This window comes from Micromys minutus (assembly GCF_963924665.1).
Source record: "Micromys minutus genome assembly, chromosome: 12".
NCBI lineage: Eukaryota > Metazoa > Chordata > Mammalia > Rodentia > Muridae > Micromys > Micromys minutus.
In genome coordinates this window covers 25,516,777-25,538,640 of record NC_137981.1, presented here as the reverse complement: position 1 = coordinate 25,538,640, position 21,864 = coordinate 25,516,777, and the positions used below count along the sequence as shown (strand labels likewise).

The window sequence follows — 21,864 nt, the reverse complement described above, 5'->3', positions numbered from 1 at the left end:
AGCAAAGGAAATGAGAAGAAATACAGGTTTTTTAATTTAAAATTTGAGTATAAATGGCTATTTACTTCTTTGTTCCTACTTGTGAGTGTCGTTATTACTCTCTGCTGCAAGAGAAAGACGGATCATGATCTGCAGGCAGCTCACAAAGCAGGCCCGCTTCTGCTCTTAAAAAGGAAGCTCTGTGAGCCTTGTCTGGGGCCGTCTGTGAGTCACTCTCCACTGTTCGCTGGCTGGTGGACAGTGTAAACACTGTTGTTACGCTGAACCCACATTCTTTTGAAAGGTTGGAGTTCTAGTACAAGCTAGCAGAGCAAGCATACATGGCCAGCAAACTCTGGATGACAACACTTCATACTGTCACAGCTGGCCATGTTCTCTCTAAATAGACTGAGGAGGGCTGCTGGAAACCTGTCTTGGATGTTTTGAGTTTTGCTCTTGGCACCTTTTCCCTTAGACAACTATGCATGTAATTCTGATGAAACCACAGGATCTGAGAGTAGTCCTGGGAAACCCTGACACAGGTGGCATATAAATTAGGTAATTATTTTTTAAATGACAAGTAAACAAATACAACCAGAAACATTATTCAAATTCCTACCTCCTGTAATACAACGACGAGCCATTTCCCAAATGATCAAACCAAAGCTATAGATGTCAGCCATGATGTAGGGCTGGAAATGGTTTTTGTTGAGACTTTCGTCCAGCACTTCAGGAGCCATGTACCGCTTGGTGCCCACCCTGGCATTCAAGGGTATGTCAACTTCGTTTGTATCACTAAGACAGGAACAAGACAATGGTCAGTTGAGAACCAAACAATACTTCATCTCTGTACATTCTTATAAATATTCTTCTGTTTAAAACATGCAAATTCTTATATTCTTTACCATAAATTCTTGAGGGCAGATGTGTTAGGAAGTTGAGCACCTTTATAGATTCAATATGTTGTATATTACATAACATTCCAATCAGGATTTGGGACAATTATTCTGACCATGTCTGCCACAGATCACTAACTGACTTTTTCACACTAAACTGGAATAATACAAATACCCCTTCATAAATTTAGCTGAGATCTGTCACCAAAGAAGCTCTGTTTTTATCAAAAGATAACAACACTGGCCTAGGGTGTGGCTCAACTGGCACAGTGCTTGTCTATATATCCAGGAGGCCTTGAGTTCTTCCCCCAGTACCACATAAATCCAGTGGGGTGATCCATGCCTGTAATCCTAACACTAAGCACTGATGAAGCAGGGGCAAGATGATCAGAATTTCAAGGTCATTCTTGGCTAAATAGCTGGTTCCAGTCCAGCCTGGGCTACATATGACCCTATCTTAAAAAAAGAAAAAGAAAAAAAAAATGACAATATTTTACATAAGAAAAGAAGTACAGATAATTATATCTGAGGAGTATAAAAATTAAAGAAAAAAATTTATTTTACCATTTTTATACAATAAACTTAACACTAAAAATGCAGAATTAAGATTTATCTCTCATGGATCTAATTTACTTATGTTATAAACAATATCTACATAAATAGTCAATCAGTAATAGATGACTTTTTAGTTTTCTGGGGTTTGCACTGAACTGTAGACTTGAAGATTAATGTTTTTTATTACTGTGACTGGGAGGTTCTAGAAACCACTTTCCAGTGGGACCAGTACAGGTATTGTATTTTGTCATAAAACATCTCTGATGGTTAATTTTCATTGTCACCTTAACTAGATTTGGAAGGAAGCAACTAATAAGATCAGGGATGGGGATGGGGATGTGCCGTCTCTGGGGGCATTTCCAGAGAAATTTAACAGAGGAAGGAAAGATCACCCTGAATGAGGTGATACTATTCCATGGGCTGTGATTCCTGAATAAAAATGGAAAAAGGAGAAATCAAGAGAACCCCACTTCGAATTCAACTCTCTGCTTTTTTACTATGGAGCAATGTGACCTCATACTCCCCCATGTTTCTCCTATCACAATGGATTACACCCTGAAAACATGAGCAAAATAAGTTCTTTCCTTCCTTAAAAGTTGCTTTTGTTGGGCTGGCACCAGGGTTTGGCAGCTAAAGGCTACAGACAAAAGTTGCTTTTGTTGTATTTTGTCACAGCAACGTGAAACATAACAATGTATGAAGTTGGTTCTTAGGGCAGGCTCACTGGATAAGAACACTTGTAACACAGATATGAGGCCCTGAGTTTAATCCCTAGCAGTCAAGCTGGGCATATCCATGTGCCAATCAGTAACCCCCATGCTATGGGGGATAAGAGAGAAAAGGTTCCTTGGGGCTTCTAACCACCAGGATAGTTCCTAGTTTAGTGAGATCCTTTCTCAAGGGAATAATAGAATGATAAAAACAGGATATTGGAGGCGCTCCTCTAGCTTCTGCATGTGCATCAGTCTATAGCACACAGAGAGGAGGGGTGGGGTTGTTGCTATGATAAACTTGACAATGTGGTTGATATGACTTATGGGAACAACATGGAGAAGCCTACAAATGATGAAAGCAGAGCTTACTGGGCTTACTAACGGGAGTTTGGAAGACCAGAATGCTGAGAGAAATGTAGAAAGTGGAGGCCTGGCTCATGAAGTTTCAGAGAAACTTAGGCTAGACGCTATTTGTGTTCTACCTTGGCAAGAATCAGGCTGCATTCCTGAACACTCATGTGAGGATGAATTTAAAAACAATGGAATATGGACTGGAAAGAAAGCGTAGCAGTTAAATGTACTTGATGAGTTTTCCAGTGGACCTGGGTGTAATTTCTAGCACCTACACAGTAGCTTAGTACCACCTGTAATCCCAGTTCCAGGGGATCTGGGATTCTGACCTCTACAGGAACAGCTTGGTGGCACATAGACATCTATACACACAAAATATCCATGAACATAAAAAATAAAACCAGGTGTGGTGGCACACACTTTTAATCCCAGCACTTGGGAGGCAAAGACAGGGGATATGAGTTTGAAGCCAGCTTGGTGGTCTACAGAGTCAACTCCAGCACAGTCAGGGCTACCCAGAGAAACCCTAATTTGAAAAACAAAACACCCCCATATATAGACATTCAGGCTCATGCACACAACCCCCACACTCGTGAGTATGTGTGTGTGCCAAACAACAAATTAAACTTTCTTGCTTTTAAAAAAAAATCATTTTTATGTGTTTGTGTGTGTGTGTGCTATGTGAGTACTGGTATCTGCCAAGGGCAGAGGAGGACGTGCATCCCCTGGAGCTAAAGTTGTAAGGTGACTGTCAACCACTTGTACGGGTGATGGGAACAGCTCTAAACAGCTGAGTTATCTCTCTAACCCCAAAGAAAGCAATGGCATGGTTCCTTCCTTCCTTCGTTCCTTGTGTATAAGAGGAGAATACATGTGTGGAGGTTAGAGAACTACTTGCAGAATTCAATTTTTTCCATTTGGGTTCTATAGATGAACAATTATCAGGCTTGGTAGCAAATGCCTTTACTTATGCAGCTGTCTGTGTGGATTTTACTTATTTTTTAAAGAAGTATAAAACTACTGTTAACTGTACACCATTATACACAACAAAGTTAAAAATACAAAGTTGGATAACATTCTGATAGTACAAAATTTTATCACTGTAAGTAGTTCCCTGGCTCAGACAAAGAAACTAGTCCTGGTTTTAATTGACCTAAGCAAGACTTTAGGTGAGCCCATTCCTTTATGCTAAGTGCAAATCAGTGGTAATGATTTGTGGGATAGTGAAGATAGTTTATGGAAATGTAATCACATGATTTAGGTATCTTGGCAACTTAGAACTTGGCTGCTATAAATGAATAAACAGAATGCTACAGTGTGAATTACTGGCCTGTTATCTCAACTTCTTCCTCACATATAGGTTTTACCTTTGTGTGTGTTTCTTTGTCTGAGCCAGGGAACTACTTACAGTGATAAAATTTTGTCTTTAGAAATTGTGCAAATAGGGCTGGAGAGATGACTCAGCAGTTACGAGCACTAGCTGTTCTTCTAAAGGTCCTGAGTTCAATTCCCAGCAATCACATCATGGCTCACAACCATGTAATGGGGTCTGATGCCCTCTTCTGGTGTGTCTGAAGACAGCTACTTATATACATAAAAATTGTATAAATAAATTATTATATATATGTCACTATGTATTTATGAATTTATTATATACATTATATTCATTTATAAATTTTAAATGTCCCAATTAGAACTTGCAGTTAACTACAGAATCATAAAATGAGACTAAAGAGAGGCACAAGAGGGATTACAACTAGACGCTGAGAGAGCCATGAAGAAAGAAGCAGGCTGGGACTGAAGGAGAGCTAGCTAAGCAAGTAGGAGACAGAACAGTTTAAATGGACCAAATAAGTAATGAGTTAGTTAGGGAATAAGCCTAAGTTTATGGCCTAAGCATTTAATAATAAATTAGTCTCAGAGTTATCAGTCTGGGAGCAAGGGCTGGGAAACAAAACTTAGAATTTATCTTATTTTACAACAGCTTTCCCTTTAAACAACAAAAAGAACACTGTTAATGACCAAGAAGATGAGATGACCCATAATGTTAATTACTACTACTGCTGGTGCTGGTGCTGCTGCTACAAAAGAAGAGGAAAAGAAAAAGAAAAAGCCAGGTATAATGGCGTATGCCTTGAATCCTGTCACTATCTGAGACGAGAACGTCTATGAGTCCAAGGTCAGCCTGGTCTACAGAATTCCAGATCAGCCCAGGTGACAAAGTGAGTCCTTGCCTCAAAATGAACAAAAACAAAACAATTGTTCATTCTTTATGGGAGTGTATGTGTGCCTGCATGAGTTCATATGCTCCAAGTGACTGCAGGTCTATGAAGGCCAGATCCCCTGGAATTGGAATTACAGGTAGTTTTGAGAAGCTGGATGTGGGTGCTAGGAACTGACCCCAGGTCCTTGCAAGAGCAGTAAGTGCTCTTAACTGCTAAGTCATCTCTCTAGTCCCTCAAATAGTAAATTAGTATTTTTTACTTTTTGGCCTTAAATGAATTCTGAAATGTAAAACAACTGCTCCATTCTTAAAACACATTTTAATTGCTTCAACAGTTCCTTGAAATTTTTATAGTTCAAATTGTTTTGGAAAACTGACAATATCAAAAGAAAGTACTTAATTATCTTCCCCTATTTACAGGAGTGTAAAATTCACACACAATACCATTCTGAAACAGTATATATACAATATGCCATAAATAATGTGCAAACTCTTCCAGTAGCCTCTTTTATCTAGAAATCTATTATGAATAAAAACTGATGAGACCTGCCCATCTGGCGCAGCTGTAGCCATTTTGTTCCATGCCTGCCAGCTACTGACACAGGAAAATAACTTGACCCTGTTATAAATAAAAAACTCATGCAGACCACACACCCTATTATGTTCTGAATGTTATGAGGTTTGTTAATCTTAAGAAACTCCAGGGAGGCTGGAGATTCAGCTCAGTCATTAAGAAAATTGTCTGCTCTTCCAAAGGACCCAGGTTCAATTCCCAGCACCCACATGGCAATTCACAACTGTCTGTAATTTCAGTTCTAAGGGATCTGACAGCCTCATACCAATGCAAATAAAAAGGAAATTCCACAACCATAAGCTTCACTTAGGACCCATCAAATTAAAGGCTAATATGGAGCCATCTTTCAGTTTAACTCGCCAACATGACGAACGCAAAGGTAAGAGGAGAGGCACTCACTATATGTTCTCTGGGCCTTTTAGGAAACATGGAGTTGTTCCTTTGACCACATACATGGGAATCTACAAAAAGGGTGATATTGTAGACATCAAGGGAATGGGCACTGTTCAAAAAGAAATGCCCCATAAGTGTTACCACAGCAAACTGCAAGAGTCTACAATGTCACCCAGCATGTTGTGGGCATCGCTGTAAACAAGCAATTAGGGGCCAGATTCTGACCAAAAGGATCAGTTTGAGGATTGAGCACATCAAGCACTTGAAGAGCAGAGACAGCTTCCTGAAGTGGGTGAAGGAGAAGGATCTGAAGAAAAAAGAAGCCAAAGAAAAGGGCACCTGGGTTCAGCCTGGAGCACCAGCCTGCTCCACCTAGAGAAGCACACTTTGTGAGGACTAACGGAAAAGAGCCTCTGCTGCTGGAGTTCATTCCCTATGAATTCATGGCCTAATGTACAAATAGAAATAAAGGACCCAGACTGCAATAAACAAACAAACAAACAAAGGCTAATATGAACTGTTATATCAAAAATACCTTGAGTCAGGGCTGACCATGGGGCAGCGCTTCCAGAACCTGCATATGAGCTCACTATGGTTTTGTGGTTTTATCCTTTATAAGCTAGCCCTGAGAAATGTGTGGGGGCTTAGCCTGAGCTCCTGAAGTCTAAACTATGATTGATCAGTCTTGGGGGGTATGCTCAATAAGATATCCCTGTCTGACTGAGATCAGTGTTCATACATGTGAGGTGTGCGACTACTCCTGAACTCCAGCAAAAATATTTATGCAAGTGCCCAAGAATAGAATAATATGTATAAAATTCAATAATGTTCATAATATCCATTTTTGTTGTGGTGTTTTTGTTTTATTTTTTGAGACAGAGTTTCTCTGTATAACCCTGGCTGTCCTAGAACTCAAAGAGATTCACTTGTTTCTGCCTCCCAAATGCTAGGACTAAAAGTGTGTGCCACCACTACCTAGCTTTATAACCTTTTAAAAACACAGATGAGGGCTGGAGAGATGTCTCAGTGGTTAAGAGCACTGGTTGCTCTTCCAGAGGTCCTGAGTTCAGTTCCCAGCAACCACATGGTGGCTCACAACCATCTGTAACAGAATCCTATGCCCTCTTCTGGTGTGTCTGAAGACAGCTGTAGTGTACTCACATAAATAAATTTTCAAATAAATATAAATAAAATACAGATAAACTGGAAGCAAACTTAATGTTCATTCATTTAGGTTACAGGTTACTTTATATTTAATATCGACAACTATATTTGCAAAAAGAGTAAGTAAAGGTAAACTGGAAAAAAAAAGCATTAAAAAAAGAAAGGAAATCAACAATTATGTAGAAGCTGGAAATGTCATTTAGTAGCAGAGTGTGTGCTTAGCATTAATAAGATTCTGGGTTCAATTCATAATAATTTCCAGAAAAGTATAGTAAAATACAGTTTTGTAAAAAGAAAAGAAACAACCAAACCTGAGTATAAATACCTGTTAGATATCAAAATAATTTCCAAACAGTGGACAAAGAATCATTTACCTGTTGAATTTAACAGCTAGGCCCAGGTCAGCAATACAGCAACTTCCATTTTTCTTAATAAGGATGTTTTTGCTCTTCAGGTCTCGATGAGCAATTGCAGGCTTTCCTTGGGTACCATAAATTTCTGTGTGGAGGTGGCACAGACCGCAGGCAGCAGAATAAGCTAACTTGAGTAAGGCTCTGGTGTCTAGTGTGGCACATTTCAGGAAATCATAGAGAGATCCATTTTCATGGTAATCAGTAATCAAATACAGCTGAGTCCAGGAACCAGTGCCTTTAATGTCTGCAGCTATAAAACCTGTTTAGTTAATGAGTTAGAACGTTAGTTGTTTGCAGAGACACTAGGAAGTTACAGACGCACATTAGGACACTGGGAATGAACTACTTACTGTGTATGGAAAGTACTGTCCTAACTTGTCTAGCTAAAATGTTTTTTAAGTATCACCAAGAACCCATTTCCCATGATTTATACATGTCACTACAGTTTTACAATAAATATACAGTATTTTAGTATTTTTAATTTGTGTGTGTATGTGTGTGTGTGCGCGTGCGGGCGCGAGTGTGAAGGAGATCAGAGGGGTGTTGAATCCCTCAGAGCTGGAGTTACAGGCAGTTGTGAGCTGCCTAGTGTGGGTGCTAGGCATCAAACTCAGGCAAGGACAGTAAGTACTCTTAACCACTGAGCCATCTTTCCAGTCTAGATTTACAGTATTTTTAAAGACAGGGTTTTACTATGTAGTCTAGGCTGTATTCAAGCTTGTGATCATCCTGACTCAGCCTCTTCAGTGCTAGGATTGATTACAGGCATGTGCTACAGCTAGATAATTTATGATAATCCTAATATTAATCACAACAGTGATAATATGACTAAAAAACCCATAACGTCCTGCAAGTGCTATTTACCTACAGGATTCTAGCTACACAAACACTGATTCCATATGCACATGGCAGACTCTCCAGTGCACCCTGAGAATGTGCTAGAATGAGAAACTTACTTAAGAGCAGGACACTCACCAAGTATATTTTCATGACGCATTAACACCGTCTGGTAGATTTCTGTTTCTCTGAACCAGCTAGCTTCTTCGGTGGTAAAAAACACTTTGACAGCCACTTTTTCACCACGCCATTTACCCATCCATACTTCTCCGTAACGGCCTTTACCAACCTGCCGAACCATCTGAATCTGTTTGGCAATAGTTCGCTGAACCTATACAGAAAACAAAGTACAGAGTTTTGAGCTCTTTATGAAAAGAATCTATGAAGGCCATCCCATTAAGAAGCCTGGCATATCCAAATAGCTCCAATGTAAGTATACTAGCTCCAATGTTTATGGTATGCAATGTTTATGGTATGCAAAAGCAGCAATAAGCATGTATTCTGGAATCATACACAGGTTGGTCAGCCACCATGGGAACTCTCCTTGCCCACATCTTGGACTTTGGTTACTTGACTTCTTTTTTTTTTTTAAGATTTAATTATTTAAAGATTATATTTATTACATATTTATTTTATATAAATATTTTATATTTATATTTTAGTATTATATATTATATATTACATATTTAAAGATTTATTCATTTATTTATTATAAATAAGTATACTGTAGCTGTTTTCAGACACACCAGAAGAGGGCATCAGATCCCATTACAGATGGTTGTGAACCATCATGTGGTTGCTGAAATATGAACTCAGGATCTCTGGAAGAGTAGTCAGTGCTCTAACCACTGAGCAATCCCTCCAACCTAGTTACTTGATTTCTTTTGGGCTGCAGAGTGGCAAATGTGTTAACAAGTAGTCCTCACAGACACTGTGCACCATAACCTGCCCTTCCTTCTGCTCTCATGAAGCACCATGTTAACTGTCTATCCCATGAACTAGCTATATAGCTTATCAATAGTTGAGCAAGTCCAGAAAACAAACTTCCTAACAGACTCATAATCATGAGAAATAATACATGTTTTTGGCTTCAAGCCACTGAGTGAAGCCAACAAAATCTAAGTGGTAATTAAAACCTCTCAACTCAGCCTCTCAGATCCTAGCTGATCTGACACACTCCCAGTTTCCACTACTTACCTACACTTTCCTAATTCCAACTTTTTAAAATTTAATTCTTTATACAGTATATTTTGATCATTCTTTTTCCTCCCCAAATTCCTCCAAGGTCTTTTTTTGGTTAGGTGAGACACGTGTCTACTTTCTTTTCCCCATGCTGAGGTTTTCTCTGCAGCTGTGCATGTGGTCAGTTTCTGAATTCACATGTGGATCAGTTCTACTGTGTCTGGAAGATGCATTTTTCTTAGAGTCATCCACCACTTCTGGCTCTTACAATCGGTGAGACTGTGAGGCTGATGTGGCTATGACGTCTGTCACCAGGTTAATTGCCAGGGTTGATTCAGCTGAGCTGGATGTCTGAACAGGCACCTCTTCCACTCGCCCACTCCCTTGGCTCCCTCTTGAAACCTTCCCAGATAGAGGAGGTCTGGTGTTCATAAGGGTATGGAAGCAGCTCGGTGCCCCTGCTGGAAGCTCTAAGCAGATTCTGAAACTCTGCTCCACTTGTCTGAAGGCCTACTTCACCTGTGTAAACACACTTGTTTATTGTTCTCGTGGATCTCGCAGAAGGCCTAATTTTCTGTAGAGTGCTGTTTGTCTAGATTCAACATGTTCATTCTCTCTCGCCTGGGCTGAACTTGTCAGAATTACAATCTAGTTTTTTTATACATAACTTTGCTTAAATCCTGTTTCTGGCTCAGAATACAGGTAGTTATTGGGAGTAATACCTGAAGAATCTATACTTCATCTTTCATTTTCAGACTACTAGTAATTTTAAATGAAAAAAAAAAGCTGTATCCGAGGCTGGAACTATGCAAAGCTGAACTGCTTTACATCATGCATTACTTAGCATTAGACTCTGTAATGTTTTAAAGCCAAGATTATTCAAATACAATTTATATATAGAATAAAATGTATCCCCTTTTAAGACTAAGAAGTATACTCTGTTAAATGTCTAGTCATCTAATTACCAAAATCTCATGACTTAATATTTCCACTTCCTAAAACAATTCCCACTGTCATTATTAATTCCTTCTTGCTATGCTGGTATTACTTATCCATTTTTCCCTATAGTTTTATCTTTTCTAGAGTCATATAAATAAATACACTATGTTTCTGTATCTGGTTGTTCCCCCCCCCCCTAAGCATAAAGTGCCTTTGAAATCATCTCTATTGTTATTGATTTGTTTCTAAACAGTGATGAATGTGTTATAATTTGCTTATCCATTTGCCAAGTTGGTGGGCTTTCAGACAATTTATAATTTATTTATTTACTAGACTATATTTACTAAGGACAGTCACACTCAGGTCCTTTGGGTAAATAATACATTTTTCCATCTCTGCAGTAAATAGCAGAACTGTTTTACTGTATACAAAATAAACACTTGCGCACACCTTTAATCAAAGCACTTGGGAGGCACAGGCCAGCAGATCTCTGAGTTTGAGACTAATCTGGCCCATATAGAACAAGTTTCAGGCAAGGGCTACACGGAGAAACGATCTCAAAAAAATCAAAATAAATAAATATAAAAAAGAAATGTACACATTTAACTTATTAGTCAACTTTTGTCCCTTTGCACTTTTGACAGCTGTGTATGAAATCTCTGGTACTCTCTCAGGTCCTTGGTGTGTTTGATCTGTTTGCCCTCAATGATGCAAATGATGCAGATGAGCTTATTATATGCCACCCTTACTCTTGTTCAAATCTTCTGTCCAGTTAAAAACATGGAGCTCTCTGCATTACAGAGCTGTTAACTTTCTTTGAACAGTCTATTTTACCAGCCTCTGACACATCATTTTTGTTTTTTGCTTTGAAACAAGATATCTCTACCTTTATCTCTGGCTGTCTTTGAGCTCACAAAGATCTGCCTGCTTCTACCTCACAAATGCTGTGAATGCTTTTTATGTAATAAGAAGTCATAATGACTTTCTTAAAAATTCTTTTGGAGGTTTTTCTAGTTTAACTTTTACATTTAAGTCTACCCTCCATTTCAACTTGGTTTTATATACTGAGTGAGGTATAGGAACGCATTCACTTTGTAGCAAGTGAATATCTGAGCTGTTTACCCCACATTACCTGTTTAATAATCTATTCAACACTGAATTAATTCAGTACTTTAAAACAATGGTCTTATGTAACATTTTATAATACACTTTTTAAAAAAGTCAATTGAGCATTGGGTAGTAGTATGCACTTTTAGTTCCAACACTCTCAGGCAGAGCAGATGCAGGCAGGTCTCTGTGAATCTGTGAATTTAAGGCCAGCCATGTCTACATAGAGAGACCCTGTCTCAAAAACAAAAACAAACGAAAAACCCAAAACCAAAAACCAAAGAAAAAACAAAACTCCAAAACAACAAAATCAACTGATTGGGTTAGAAAGATAGCTCAGTGGTTAAGAGCACTTGGCTGTTTTTCTAAAGAGTTCAGGTTCAATTCTCAGCACCAAAGGGTAGTTTACAACAATCTGTAACTCCAGATCCAGGGGATGGGACACCCTCTTCTGACCCTTTTGAGAACCAGGTACATAAATGGTACACAGATATATACATACAGGCAAACAGCCCATACACATAACCTCATATCCCTTTCTAGGCTGTTCTGTCCCACTGTGTATACAGTGCTAACCACATTAGCTTTAAAGTAAGTCCAAAAGCCATAGTTAGTCCTGTGCCCTCTTTTCAAACAACTTCCACTCAATATTTGTTTTTTATAAATCTGCTCATCTATTTCTGTAAAAGTCCGACTTCTATTTGGACTGAAACAACACTCCAATGTGGGGCTACCTAATATTGTAATAGTACTGCCTTCAATTCATAAACAGGCTAAACACTTCCATCTATTTAGGTCTCCATTAATTTCAGCAATTAATAATTTTAATGTACAAATTTTACAATGTATATATTTGCTAAGATTATTTTTTAAATATTTCATGCTTTTTGATACTCTTTTAAATACTACTTCTTAACTTTAAGTTTACAGACTGGCATTTTTAAGTTGCCAGTGTATATCAATTCACTAAAACTGAAATAACTATTTTGTATTCTGCAAACTAATTAAGCACTGGTTGCAGTAGGTATCTGTAGCAAATCTTGCGTTTTTTTACATAATATTATGTGCATTCAAAAATAGCTCTATTCTCACCTTGCCAGTTCTATCACATATTTCTTTCAGACAATTCTTTGAATTGTCATTGAAGTATTCACTTCCAAGTAGTATTATTAAACAGTTAAAAACCTATCTGGAAATGTAGTGTTGTGATTAGGAGGGTTGCCTCAGAATGCTGCTCTCATCTCCCCACCCAGCCATCCATCCATCCACTAAAATTATTCTGTAACCCTTCTCAAACCTTAAAAGATGTATTTTCCTTAGCTAACTAGTTTAAACTTAAAGACAGAAGGAATCTTACACTTGTTTTTTTTTTTTTTTTGTTTAGTTGGTTACAAAATACTTAGAACTCCTAGAAGGCCATGGTGGCTCATGCCTCTAACCCCAGCATTTAGAAAGCCAAAGCAGAGGTAGCAGGATCTCAAATTCAAGGGCAACTTGAATTCTATAAGACATTCTCATAAAGCCAAGTGCTGAGGATGTAGTTTACTGGCAGAATGCTTGCTTGGTATTCTTGAGGTTCTGGAATCAAACTTTAGCATTGAGGTGGGAAGGGAGAAAAAAAAAAGCTTAGAGCAAAATATGTACCTAACCTGTGTTCACACAGGACTTGATATCCTAACATTTTATTTAGCTATTAGACTTTTTACTTATGGGCTTATCTTGCCTATCCTCTTTTCCTTGGTTTACATTTCTTTTCTTTTTTTTTTTAATTTATTTTATGTATATGAGTACACTGTAGCTGTTTTCAGACATACCAGAAGAGGATATCAGATCCCATTACAGATGGTTATGATCCACCATGTGGTTGCTGGGAATTGATCTCAGGATCTTTGGAAGAGCAGTCAGTGCTCTTAACCACTGAGCCATCTCTCCGGCCCCACATTTCTTATTTTTAACTAACTTACCTTGTATTACTACATGAGAAAAAAAATGTATCTATCATTTCCTAATCTGTAATAACTAAGAAGCCCACTTACCAACAACATTACATCCTTATCAACACAATATTTATATTTGTAAGAGGCTTTGAGCTTACCAATAAAGGTAATCCAGATCCACTACCAGAGCTTTGTGACTGGTCAATCAGGTCTTTCAATGATTCTCCTACTGGAATAAATGCTTCATCCTGTTCCAAGTCACGGTTGTAACGACCTCTGCTTGAGATACTCTTACAGTAATGTCTTTAAAAAAGCAGAAAACAATCTACTTAAAAATTGGGCCACTGTGATACCCTGAGCATCCAGGAAGAATTGTAGCCTAATCATTCTTCACCACAGGAAAAAATTCTATTATAGTCGAGTAGAAATAGAATGTACGAGATAGAATGCTGTGTGTCATGCTAACAAGAGATAGCCATGGTCTATTAGCAAATGAATGAATGTGTGTGTGTGTGTGTGTGTGTGTGTGTGTGTGTGTGTGTGTGTATTTACCCACGTAAATAGTACAGTTTGATGGCATACGATTTGCAACCCCATACTTGGGAGGCAGGAGGAATGGGAGTTTAGGGTAGCTTGGGCTTCAGAGCCAGGCCTGGATATGAAGTAATGATGTCTGGTCTCAAAACAACAAGAACAACAACAACAAACAAACAAACAAAAAACAACCAAACCCACCAATATCAACACACACTTCTCCTGCCCCAGAAACCAGTGTTGATGGCACTAGTAAGAGTTAGGTAAAAAGATCTTGAATTCAAGGTAAGCATGGGCTACATGGTTAAAATGTTATCCCCCAAACCAAAGCTAAACAAACCCCCAAACATCCCCCTTCCTGCAGAATATAATATGGCATCACAGTTGTAAAAAGTATTTAAATTCTAATTTTAACAATGCCTTTAAAAAAAAATCTGCAAGGATACTCAGCATAGAAAGTTACTTATATATCTATAATCACATACTCTCAAAAATTGTATCTTTGTACTGAAACTGTATATGACCTTAATTCCACCCTGGTCTACACAGGAAGCTTTAAGCCAGCCAAGGCTACAATCTGCCATTTCCAGCTGCATTTAATTTTTTTCTCTCGTGCTAGAGAGAGTTCAGAGATTAAAAGCATGGGCTTCAAAACCCAGCAGCTAACAACCTTTCTAGCCTTATAGAACACTACACACATGTGGTGCAGAGACATACATTCAGGTAGAACATACACACACACATAAAACAACATCGATATGGGATGCAGAGATACAAGAATCCCAGAAATCTCACTGTCCAGCTAGCTTGATTTATGCATCAGTAAAAGGCAATGTCTCAAATAAGGTAGAAGGCATGAAACAAGACCTAAAGTTGTCCACACATGCACACACAAATCATTTTACATAGATTCTATTGCCATGTCTCCATGTTCACTCATCTCTTACGTAGAATCTAATCTACCAGTTTTTCTTATCTAATGCACACTTTATTTGATGTATTTTAATTTCATTTCCTCAAGTTTTATTTGGCTCTTTCTTTAAAAAGTCCCACCATTGAGGAGGGATGGGAGTGGGGGGAAAGGGGCTAACATTTGAAATGTAAATACAGAGACTATCTAATAAAAATGAAAAAAAAAGTCCCACCATGTTTCTACTTAAATTATTGTAATACTGTTGCTGTGTGTAACACACAGAGTAGTGGCATAGACTTCAATCCTAGTACTCAGGAGGCCAAGGCAGGTTGATCTCCGAGTTCCAAGCCAGCTAGCTCTACAGAGTGAGTTCCAGGATAGATAAGGCTACAACCTGCCCCCCATTACTGATAACACAGAATAGTCTGTATTGAGTCTGAACTGGTGGTTTTCATTGTTTAATTTTTCCTTGTTCTATCTAGGTTTTACTTTCTTACTTTGCAATCTGGTTCACTGATTGGCTGACATACCCGTTGGATGGAAAATTATTTTATATTCTAACTAATACTGTTTTTCTTTATTTTATGTAGCCCAGGCTGGTGCTAAAGTTTTTTGTTACATAGTTTAGGATGACCTTAAACTACTAACTCTCTGGTTTCTATCACTTGAATGTGAGAATAATAGATTTATTCTTACAAATATTTTGTTATTTTTCACAGAACAAAACTGAAAAATAGCACAAACCTTTAGTTGTCATTCATTCATTCATTCAATCATTTATTTATTTATTTGTACTATGTGGACTAGTTAGCCTCTAACTCGGAGACACACCTACTTCTGCCTCTTGAGTGCTGGAAACAAAGGGTGTGCGCCACCATGTCCCGTTGGGTCTTGTTTTTAAGGTGGAATATGAGCCACATTTAGTCTGGTGGTAATTATTCTCTGTCACTGAGGTAAGCCCTGAGTACTTTAACCAAGACCTATGATTTCATACTCGCAAAGATGGTGGTTAACAGGTACCATTTCTGGCTTTCTGTAAGTACCAATACGATTTCTTCCAGTCATTTCAGATGTTCCTCCAGCCTTGGGAGATTTTTTTTGTAGGAACATGCTGAATGAGGTCATTTGCAGAACAAGTCTTCTCCTGTGAGGCCCTCTAGTCTTTAGGACCCTGTTCCATGAATACAGGTGATGCCATCCCCCAGACTCTCACCTACAGAGTCTACAGGCACAGCAATCTTAATGCTTACCTCCTCTGTTTCCTCTTTCCAGGGATCAGTGTTTACTGTGAGAGCCTTGCAGAGATAACTAGTATAGGCTTAATCTGCCTAGGCCATTTCACTTAACTCTCATCAGTATCTTTAGGTCTTTTCTCCCATCCTAAACAGGTTTCCCCAAGAATCCTATCTGGTTTATAAGATATAGGTTGGCTAATTATTCAAGGCCATTAAAGCAGTAATTCAATGTTCATCATATCTTGTTTTCATTATCATGTCTCACCCCATAATTGATAAATTATTTTTTGTTTTGTAGCTCAGGATGACTTGCTCAATCTGTTTTTAAAAATTGTATTCATTTTTGTCTAGTTGCTGAATTACACATTTTGATTTGTAGATGCTCTTTTTTTAAGTGTAAGCAGTCACTTGCAGCATTAGCTGCGGAGTTTTCATTTGCTGTCTTCTAACCTCTTGTGGGTTTTTGTTTTGTTTTTGCCACACATTTCTGTTTTTAACGTAGCTGATACTACTCACATTTTATTTACTTGCTTGTTTCCAAGTTGAGGCAGACTCAGAAAGGTTCTCAAACTGTGCGTATGAATACATAGTTCTAATCTAGTCTGGTTCAAATATATACTAGTGTAGGAAATTGTCCCAATTTTATTTTTTTCTTCATAGCAACCCAATATCAAATCTACTTACTGAATTTACCCTTTACTCCAGGTTCTTAAATTTGACAGCTTCATCACATTGTAAAATTCTTTATATATAGATTTACTTACAAGAGTACTAATCTGCTTCATAAATAATCCCATTTCACTGAAAAATCCCAAATTATTAAACGAATATTTCCAAATTATTAAAGAAGTTATGTAATCTAGGAATCTGCTTTAGAAATTCAGATATAACAAAGCTCATTATTATACAAATAAGACTATTCTTAAATATAAAAGAATGAATTAGTATTAAAAAATACTAGTGAGTAATTAAGTTCATTCTTCCTCCTAGGAAAGCCATAACAGAGTCGAAAAGCTATAGCCAGAGAATATAAATTAGTGATTTCTGAACTGCACATAGTAGTCACTGGTTTTTACCTGTTTTTTTTTTTTTTAAGAGAAAACTAATACAGAATAGTTGACAGTATGTTTTGTATAAAGTGAGTATCTTCTTACTTGTAACAAAAGCAGCTGGAGAAGACGGTCATAGCGAGTATACAGACAGCCATGGAGACAAGCACAGCCAGCCACCGAGTGCTGCCATCAAAGAATGGGCCTGAGAAGGAAAGGTGACAATGAAGGACAGTATCTTTCTCTGCATCTTACAGAGTGAGAAAACAACAGCACTGAATTCTAGGTAGCTTGGTTATTGTTACAAAGAACTTACAGAGAGCCAGCCATGCCTGGGCGTCTCTGAATTGACCTACCTATAATGACAGGGGGCAGTGTAGGCTGCAAATATTGGTTACACAGATTGGTCCGACAACATTCTATTGTCCTGCGTAGCTGGGCTTTTGGTGAATCCTGTAAGAAAAATAACAATAAAATTAAAGGGCTTGACATATTGAGTATGAATATCTTTAGTATTTGGTAAATATAACTTATAAGTCAGTTAGAGAAAAGGATCTCCAAACATTATGCCAAAAAATATTAGCTGAGTATGGCAGCACACACCTTTAACCCCAGCACTCAGGAGGCAGAGGCAGGTGAATTTCTGTGAGTTTGAGGCAAGCTTGATCTACAGAGTGAGTTCCAGGACAGCCAGGACTTTACAGAAAAACCTTGTTTCAAATAACAAAAATAACAACAAAAAATTTTGTGAAAATTTAATTTTTTCTGAAAATAAGACTGTAAAATAATTTCCTTAAGATCATATATGTAGATAAAGACACTAATCATAAATTAGAGAAATGCAGAGTTTTAGTGATATTTTTACTTCAAATGTTAGTATATTTAAAGTACCATTCAGCTAGCTACTTTTAGTTTTAAAAGGTAATTTCTACTAGAAAACATAGTATTTTTATTAGAATCATAAACTAGTATAAAAACATAATTACAGCAGAAATAAGATTGAGGTGAAACTTAAGATCAAACTAAAAAGTAGGAGGGTTCTAGTCAAGTGGGGTGAAAGGTACTGGTTAGGAGAGGTGGCTATTGACCACACTCCAGATACAAGGTATGCCCTAAAGATCAAAAAAACAAGTGAAATCAGTCATTAGGGATTACATGCTAACGCTTCAGAGCTGCCTGGATGGAAATGTTATCCTGAAATAAGATGTGAATAGAAAGAGCCTGTACATCATTATGAAGGTAGCAAGAATATAAGCAGAAATTGACCACATTATTTTTAAATATCAGATATCCAGAATGAAAAATGCCTCAGTACAATCAGTACAACCTAAAAAGGGTGACCAAGAGTTTATGGCCTGAATCCCACCTGGGAAGATAGTAACATTTAGAAATGTCCAAATGTATAAATTCTACATTTTAACTGAATTTATTCTTAAAACAATTCTTTTAAAATTATCATAAAGACAGAGATATGATAGGGTGTATGGTGCAAAACTCTGAAACAATCCACCTAGAAAAGTCACATAAAAGAGAATGATTGTATAACTGACGATGAAGAAGTGAAGTGCCACTCAGTCATTCCCAGGAAGGCTGAGTGGAGACTGCCTAGAGTAGATTAATGTGAGAGGAAAACAAAGATGGACATCTTGGGCCATCTTGGATGAAAGATCTCTAAACCATGGATTACTGCCCACTTAGCAGCAGATAATGGATGATGAAGACCCAATTCTCATCTTCTCTCATCTGTCTTCTCTACCACAGATGACTGTAAGAATAAAAGCACACTATGCACCAGACAATGGTCACTAATGCTCCATAACTGCTTAGACAGCCATGCGAGTCCATTTCTTCTAACAGGAGGAAGGAAGAAAGATGAAGACACTTGTAAGTATAAAGCCTCAAAGACAGTGTAACTTAAAAGATACTTGGAGTGTGGGAAACTAGACAGCCGTACATCATATGACTCCATTTAAGGAAAAGAAAACATTTCCCAACAGATAGAAGGTAGCTTGATATAATTTTTTTAAAAAGCAGCATAAATCTTACCTAGCTTTGCCAGTTACTCAGTGACCCAAAGTACCTAATTTCTCTTTAGTTTCCACTGGAAATCACTGGATAACAGTTTTGCCTTAGAGGCAAGAAAATGGAATACACCAAATACTTAACAAACTAAATGTAAATAGAAAATAGTTAATAAACTATTTTTCTTCTTTTTCTGTTGAGTATGACATGAATCCCAGGGTCTTAAATAAGCCAAAAAGTCTAAGTCACCCTTCAAGACCTGATGTGCCTTTACCACAAACAAGCTATAGCAGACTCTCTCGCATCTTTTTTTACACAGGTTAACAATATATCAGATTTATTTTTAAAAAAGCAGTATCTAGACTGAAGAACGAGGTGACTGCTGTCTCTTTCCTACACTCTTACCTATTCTCTACCCAAGTCATTTTACCTATTTGTAGACTAAGGGAATAAAAATCTTATGGGGGGGAGGGGAACCTGAAAATATGCCTCAGCAGTTAAGAGCATTGGATACTCTTCCAGGACTGGGTTTGACTCCAAGTACCTACATCTGTAACTCCAGTTAAAAGGGACCTGACACCCCCTTCTGGCTTCCTTGGGCACCAAGCATGCTCATGGTATTCACACATACATGCAGGAAAACCACTTATATACATAATTAGTTAATATCCCAGAGAATTTATTTGGCAGCTATGAAAACACTAAGTAAACACTATGTGCTTGGACTGAAGACAGTACTCAGGATGCACTGAAGGAAAGTGAGAATAATGGATGGAGTGAATGAGGGTGACTGGGGACTGACTCCTCTCACAAGGTGGTCTGAACAAGGGAGACAGGACAGTGCTCCAACAGTGAGGTAGCAAGAAGAGGAAGCACACAGGAATCATTTAGCATTGAGAAGAGATAAAGAGGAATATTAAGAGACTACCTCTGAGGATCAGTAGTAGTTGTAATTGTGCCGAAAAGTTTTGTGCCAACTTGACTCAAATTAAAATCATGTGAAAGGAGGAAACCTCAGTTAAGAAAGTGCCTCCCTAAAATCTGTTGTGGGCCAGCCTGCCAGGTATTTTCTTAATTAGTGATTGACAGGCCCAGGCTATTGTGGGTAGTACCATCTCTGGGCTGATGGTCCTGGGTTCTCTAGAATAGCAGGCTGAGCAAGCAAGCCATGGGAAGCAAGCCAGTAAGCAGCACCTCTCCATGGCCTCAGCTTGCAGCCAAGCCTGCCAATCTGAGTCAGACCCAGCACCCATAGGGCAAGACAACAGACTCCCTATGTGTCCTCTGACTTCCACACACGACTTGGTTGGTGCACATACTCTTAATGGATAAATGCAAACCCCAAACAACCAACCTGACAGCCACCTAACATGCTAACATATTTGATATTCTATGTCCTTTTGCTGCACATTCCTAAGCACAGTACTGTGTAGAATTTTCAGATTTTGACACCCCAGGCCCGTGTTCTCTCAACTAAAAGAAGAATGGTTATGGAAGGGGAAAAAAGAGACCTGAGAAGCTCTGTTCAAAAGTGTACTTAACAAAAAAAAAAAAAAAAAAAAAAAAAAAAAAAAATCATTAAGTGTAGGATCTTAAAACCATGAGCTAAGATTCTACCATGCAACAACAGTGTGTGTACACCTAGGAATATGGGTGCCATCACTGAATACTGCTCAACATGTGGTAAACTTTAATATTTACTAAGCCCCTACTATGTTATTTCACTTGATATATAAAATTCCTAAGAAAATAAGCTCCTTGCCCACAGTTTCCCAGCTCCAGTCTAGAGTTTGTAGGATTCTTGTTAATACTGTCATAGCTCAGAGCCTGTAACCACTGTTCCTTCTTGAGGTTTTAAAAGTGGTTTACAAAGGCATACACAGTTGGTAATTTGTTAATGGCATAAAACTGGAAGAAAAAATTCCTCTCAAATCTTAACATATTACAATTTGACAAATAAGTTACAAAAGCATCTCATTCCTATCTACTTCTATCAGTGGACCAACATCACTAGTGAAGAGTGGGGATGACGGGTGGTGGCTAGCACAGATGCAGAGTGACTCAAAGACATGAGGGCTTAGTTGGTAAAAGTTCAATGCCTCAAGAATACAGCACGAATGCTAAAATACATGTGGCTGCATTCAGAATAAGAGAAAGGTCTTCTCTGCTTATAGCACACTTGATTGTGCATGACACTGGAGCATTGGTGTAATAACTGAATGACTATGTAAGAGGCATCTGAAGACACTGAGATTTTCCCCTAAGATGAGAAGACAAGTGGGGGAGTAGGATGAAACAATCTTGCTTGCACACTCAGAAGGATTTGGAGAAAAGCTTAGATTTGTACCAGAGACAGGGAGCAGATTCTTAGTTACTTGCCCAGTGACTTCAACTATAAATCCAACTCTCAAGTTTTCTATCAAGCCTGCCAGTTCTAAATAGGGCTAATTTTCTGACATAGCTGACATTTAAAGTTCTATCCAGAGCTGCTTTTCAAAAACACTGGCAGCATCTCTTAAGAAATTCACACAATTTGGATTCTCTCTGTTGCTGCTCTTTTCAAGTAGCTGCACAGAGACCTCGAATTAGCTCTTCTCAACTGCTGTTATCAATCACCATGATCATAACCAAAAGCAACACACAGAACAGTGAGTTCCTTTGGGTTTGTGGATCTAGAGTTAAAGTAGTACATGACAGTAGTGCAAAGGCATAGCAACAGCAGAACGGAATCTAAGGGCCTACACCTCAAATAGAAAGCAAAGAGAAAATTAGCAGTAGGTAAGGTAACCTGCCCCCAGCAACATACTTCCTCCAACAAGGTCATATGCTCTACACCTTTCCAAACAG

At 38.1% G+C, this 21,864-nt stretch overlaps 1 protein-coding gene across 3 annotated transcripts in view; it reads right to left on the bottom strand.

Moving 5' to 3' along the window:
* The window catches only part of BMPR1A (bone morphogenetic protein receptor type 1A), a 90,903-nt gene that overhangs the window by 5,090 nt on the left and 63,949 nt on the right, over positions 1-21,864 (bottom strand). For all 3 annotated transcript variants that reach the window (XM_080926094.1, XM_080926095.1, XM_080926096.1), the window contains exons 6-11: positions 17,352-17,448; positions 17,101-17,200; positions 13,423-13,567; positions 8,238-8,430; positions 7,224-7,521; positions 599-774 (exon numbers count right to left, since the gene is read on the bottom strand). In XM_080926094.1, coding sequence (XP_080782220.1) covers positions 599-774; positions 7,224-7,521; positions 8,238-8,430; positions 13,423-13,567; positions 17,101-17,200; positions 17,352-17,448 — 1,009 coding nt within the window. The remainder of the gene's footprint in view (positions 1-598; positions 775-7,223; positions 7,522-8,237; positions 8,431-13,422; positions 13,568-17,100; positions 17,201-17,351; positions 17,449-21,864) is intronic.